Genomic DNA, 5,680 nt, shown 5'->3' on the forward strand with positions numbered 1-5,680 from the left:
GTGTTGTATCGAGATGGTACTGTTTCACGTGTTATGTCAAGATGGTACTGTTTCACATGTTTATGTGAAGATGGTACTGTTTCACGTGTTGTATTGAGATGGTACTGTTTCACGTGTTATGTCGAGATGGTACTGTTTCACGCATTGTATCGAGATGGAACTGTTTCATGTGTTATGTCGAGATGGTACTGTTTCACGTGTTGTATCGAGATGGTACTGTTTCACGTGTTATGTCGAGATGGTACTGTTTCACACATTGTATCGATATGGTACTGTTTCACGTGTTATGTCGAGATGGTATTGTTTCACGTGTTGTATTGAGATGGTACTGTTTCACGTGTTATGTCGAGATGGTACTGTTTCACGTGTTATGTCGAGATGGTACTGTTTCACGTGTTATGTCAGGATGGTACTGTTTCACGTGTTGTATTGAGATGGTACTGTTTCACGTGTTATGTCAAGAATCACTCAGAAATATATGGATGGATAAACCTGCACTTTCAAACTATAATAAAAATTTTTTATATCAAACAAATTTGATCCCCTCAGTGGATGAGCAGTAAGTTTCTGGATTTAAGTGCTCAAAGTCAGTTTGCTTTGCTGTGGTGAACACACACAGATAACCTGTTGTTGTGTAGCTTTGTGCTTAAACAAACAAAAACAAATTTGATGTGTTGACTTATTTTTATAATTATTTACTATCAGTTGTATTTTTGTACTCCTTGATGGTATTCACAGGGAAAATTTTAGAAATTAAATGAAAATTTTTTTTGGCCGTCATATTTAATGTTTTTCATTAAACGATACATCCTTTCTCATGGCTTCGTCATATGCCATTACTCATTTTGAGGACTGCTAGCTACAAACTACTTTTTGGTATTATCAGCTAAGTAAAAACTCAAAAAGTCTTACAATGATTATTTAAGATCTATCATCACTGTTTAATTAGTTCAATCTTGTACAAAAGCTGTTATGTTACTTTGATTTTTTAAAATTTATCATCACTGTTTAATTAGTTCAATCTTGTACAAAAGCTGTAGTGTTTGATTTTTTAAAATTTATCATCACTGTTTAATTAGTTCAATCTTGTACAAAAGCTGTTATGTTACTTTGATTTTTTAAAATTTATCATCATTGTTTAATTAGTTCAATCTTGTACTAAAGCTATTATGTTACTTTGATTTTTTTAAATTTATCATCACTGTTTAATTAGTTCAATATTGAACTAATTAAACAGTGATGATAAATTTCAAAAAATCAAAGTAACATAATAGCTTTGGTACAAGATTGAACTAATTAAACAGTGATGATAAATTTCAAAAAATCAAAGTAACATAATAGCTTTTGTACAAGTTTGTACAAAAGCTATTATGTTACTTTGATTTTTTAAAATTTATCATCACTGTTTAATTACTTCAATCTTGTACAAAAGCTATTATGTTACTTTGATTTTTTAAAATTTATCATCACTGTTTAATTACTTCAATCTTGTACAAAAGCTGTTATGTTTGATTTTTTAAGATTTATCATCATTGTTTAGTTAGTTCAATCTTGTACTAAAGCTATTATGTCCAACTTGGTACTTTTTGGTACCATCAGTCTAATAAAAACTATTATTTCTATAGTTTGATCCCACACTTGTGGAATTATCTTTGTTTTCATTAATGTTGTTTCATCACACTATATTGAGACATGTTATACTGGTTTACCATATGTTATGTCTAGTGTTTTGATTTATGTTGCCGATTTTTAATCCCCCCCCAGGAGCTGCAACAGTACGAAGTGTAGATTTTGACAGATTGATAGGTGCCGGGGTGTTACATACTAAAATGTGGCTGATTGACAACCAACACTTCTATATAGGTAGTGCTAACATGGACTGGAGGGCTCTCACTCAGGTAATAAAACAGGTGCTGATTGGCTGAGACTCCACATTTATAACTAGGATGACAGTTTGCTGGTATAACATCCATTGCTTGAACAGTTGGTTTGTGTTATAAGTACAAAAGCACTTCAGATATATCTTAATTTTTCCCTTAAATGTAAAACAAAGAAGAAAAATAAACATATAAAGATTTGAGCTCAAGTAGTCACAGTTCTGTGTACCAGATACATGTTCCAGTCTTAATGCCTTTTTTGCAGAAGATATCTATCATACTAAATTTGTGGTTATAAAAAAAGCATGCTTTCTATTCTGTGTTTAGGCATACTTGTTTTATGGAAAACTTCTGTACAGTTTCAGTATCTGGTTTGGTTCTTTAAAATTTCAGTTTCTTTGTTTTTAGATGAGTTTCATTGTAAGAAATTTACATAAAAATATGTACATATTTCTTTATAGAAATAAGTAGGTGGAAGTAAGAAATTTTCTTAAATGTTGATATACTTGACCAGACATGAGATACAAAATTTTACCTACCAGACGAGCTATGAAAATTCTCTACTTTGGTTCTCTGTATCTTCAATAACACAGTGGTGGTTGAGTAGAGGTATGTCTAGACAATAAGATGCTTACATAACCTTTCATTTCATTCATTTCAAAGTTCTCTGAGTAAATACAGTTGAAACAAGTAATACATTTTTTCAAACTGACAACTGCCATGCCTACCTTCAACAGATTTGTTTAAGCTTTATAGTCTACATGTAGATGCTGCACACACATGTATATTCATTAGAAATAGCTCATTTTACACCATAATATGACAACGATTATTTTGAAATTAGCATGCAGTTATCTTCACAGATTACATGTAACTAACTATTGTAGGCTGCATGATTGACTGTAACACTTACCTGTTTCTTACCTAAATATATTATAGTTAGAGATTCAGTTTAAATTGTACTTAGGTCTTGTCTCACTAAATAAATTGTATTTTAGTTAATTATGTTTTAAAATGCATAATTAAAAGGCTTAAACATTTTTTACACATATATTATACTCTGCATCCATTCTCAAGACTTATGATATTACATGCTGAACAAAAATTTTGCTAAAGGTTTGCGTGTGTCTCCCAAAGAAACTGTAATATGCCTCGAGTGCACCATTGACTTGTGTTGAGATGAATAATAAGATGTTAAAGACAAGAATGGAAAATAAAACATTAAAAATTGACTATATGTGAAAAAGGAAAAGACCTAAAATTATGAATTTAACTCTCTCAACACGGGCTCTGTCGATTTGACCAATCAGGTGACCTCTTTGTACTTGTTAAAAGTCTTTATAGATTTGATACTTCTAACTTTCAGTATAATGTGTATATCTTCACAAAATTTGACAGTCTTTCAGTTATTATTACGAGTCTTTCACATAAAAAAAATCATATTTTTTAGTGAAGTATTTTTAATAAAATAAAGATTTGTCCATGAATTTATTGAGTATTTCTTTTGAATAGACCGTGTGCAAAGTAATTTTCACGTTAAAATTAAAAATACTTTTCCTCATCTCAAAAGTCCAAATTTCCTTTGTGTAATTCTTAAAACCTCCTAAATGCATTTCAAACGTTTTTTCAGTAAAACTTTATAGTTTATCTGTTATTTTCTTTACCCTATCTCAAAACGGGATTGGTCAATTCGACCAAACTCGTAACCTCCCCCCAAAAAATTGAAATAAATCTAAATTACCCTTTTTTCTTTCTAGGATGACTTCAAATTGTAACATGAAACTACATTTGTTTATCCTAAGTAGCTCTAAGTTCGTAACAGTATACATCAAGTTATGATTAAATTTTATTGTTTTACTGTCCTTTGAACTGTGTCTAACTACTATCTGTGCCATTATTAGTTTTAAATCACTAGGGGAATGTGCAGCTCACGTTATGCTAATGAATTACATTATCCACGAGCTGCTTGCATGTGTGCCTCTTGAAACAATTTTATTATATTATTATTGTTTATTTTAACTAATCTAATCTTAACTAACCTAAAAGGATCCATATTTTTACTATTTTAGTTACTTTTCTAATTATACATAAAGAATAAACATGAAAAATGACGAATAAAATATCAACCAATTTTCTTTTTCTTGCTATTGATTGTTGAAGAGAGTTAACCATGACTTTTTTATACTAATGGTAGTAATGCACTTAATAGTTTTTATTTAATTAAATAATACACCAAATACACATAAATTAATAACATGCAAAAAGTAGACAAATTCACATACCTCTCAAAATTTTTCTGGCTTTCTAACTATGCGACAAGAGCTGTTACAAATTCATCCAAGATAGTCATTAACTTTCTCACGGGAATGATGTTGGTACTCTGAGTGAACTTGACATTTAACGTTTCAGAACACAACACTACACAATATGTCTTTGATAGATGAAAACCTTGACCCTCTATTGGTTATAGGTAACATATAATTAAAGTAAACGTAAGGGAGAGCTATCAACGAATTGTGAAAGAGAGGATGTAACAGGTAGATTGGCAGGAGGTGTCTGATTTTCTATTTGGTAGTTCTGTAACCAAACAAAATTGCAGACTAAAAATTTTGGTTTATCTTATCTTATCAATGATGATCTTATAGAGAGTAATTTACATTTAATTTTGTACTTTTACAAGGGGTGATGGGAAAAATAGGGAAAATGACATGTTAAGATAATATGTGTCATGTGGGTCACACTAGGGGAAATTCAGGATTTCGTTCAATATTGCCTTGTAGAATTAAGGACTTAAAACTTGTATACTATTAAAATATGGATTATTAGCTAAAATTTTATGCTATACTAATTGGTATAACATAAACAATAAGTAGTTTAATAAAATTTTGAATGTAAGACTCTAAATCCTTGTGTCATGCACAATAAAGGAGACCTGTTGTTATAGGGTTAACAAAAAGAAAATCTTTAGTAGATATTTTAAAAAAAATTTATTAACCCTTTCCACATGGGTCACGGGTCAAAGGCCATGTTATCGTATTTGTTGACTCACATTCAAAATTTTGTTGAACTGCTATTTTATGAACTTATGTCAATGATTTTGGTGTCAAGCTGCAGATTAAATTTAAATCTTAATATTATACATTATTTAATTTCTTAATTTAAATATAAATATTAGAAAACACACCTAAGCATCAAATTTTATGTGTCACATGGTATGTTGAATGCAGCACTGGTTCAAATTAGATGTTTGTGATGTCAAAGTACAAAGTCTATATTTTTGTATGAATTAAGAACTCAAATTACCAATATTAACAAGCTAGAATATAAAATAAGAACCTCCTATCTCTTCTATTTGCTGAGATATTGCTCATGTGCTGAATCAAACACAGTGGCCCCACTCACTTCTTTCCACTTTTGGAAATGGTCCCTTATATATACACATATATTTCAATATATGACATGTGAATAACCAATCTAAAGCTCATAATGTCCCTTAGTGGCTTTATCAGTCATTTACAAGTGTTACGATGTCATCTTGTTCTTTCGAAACAAGATTTCAAGAAGGTAGGTTGAGTCTTTAGTCTGCTAGAAACTTCATATTTTTTAGACTGAAATACATCTTAGTTACTAAGCTTGATAAATTATAGTTGAATTTTGTGGTATTATTGTAGTAATTTATGATTTTTTAGTTATTCTAATGTATATATAAAACCTAAAAAAAATTATTTCATTTCACATCCTCCACATGCGAAATTTTATAAGGCTTAGCAACCTACGACAGGCAGCAAATGAGTACGAAGGTC

The 5,680-nt window shown here is 30.3% G+C and overlaps 1 protein-coding gene across 7 annotated transcripts in view; it reads left to right on the top strand.

Annotated features, from left to right (window-relative positions):
• The window catches only part of LOC106468753 (phospholipase D3-like), a 44,985-nt gene that overhangs the window by 11,196 nt on the left and 28,109 nt on the right, over nucleotides 1–5,680 (top strand). For all 7 annotated transcript variants that reach the window (XM_013929197.2, XM_022397114.1, XM_022397113.1 and 4 more), the window contains exon 5: nucleotides 1,765–1,898. In XM_013929197.2, coding sequence (XP_013784651.1) covers nucleotides 1,765–1,898 — 134 coding nt within the window. The remainder of the gene's footprint in view (nucleotides 1–1,764; nucleotides 1,899–5,680) is intronic.

This window comes from Limulus polyphemus, unplaced genomic scaffold (genome assembly GCF_000517525.1).
Source record: "Limulus polyphemus unplaced genomic scaffold, Limulus_polyphemus-2.1.2 Scaffold3148, whole genome shotgun sequence".
Lineage (NCBI taxonomy): Eukaryota > Metazoa > Arthropoda > Merostomata > Xiphosura > Limulidae > Limulus > Limulus polyphemus.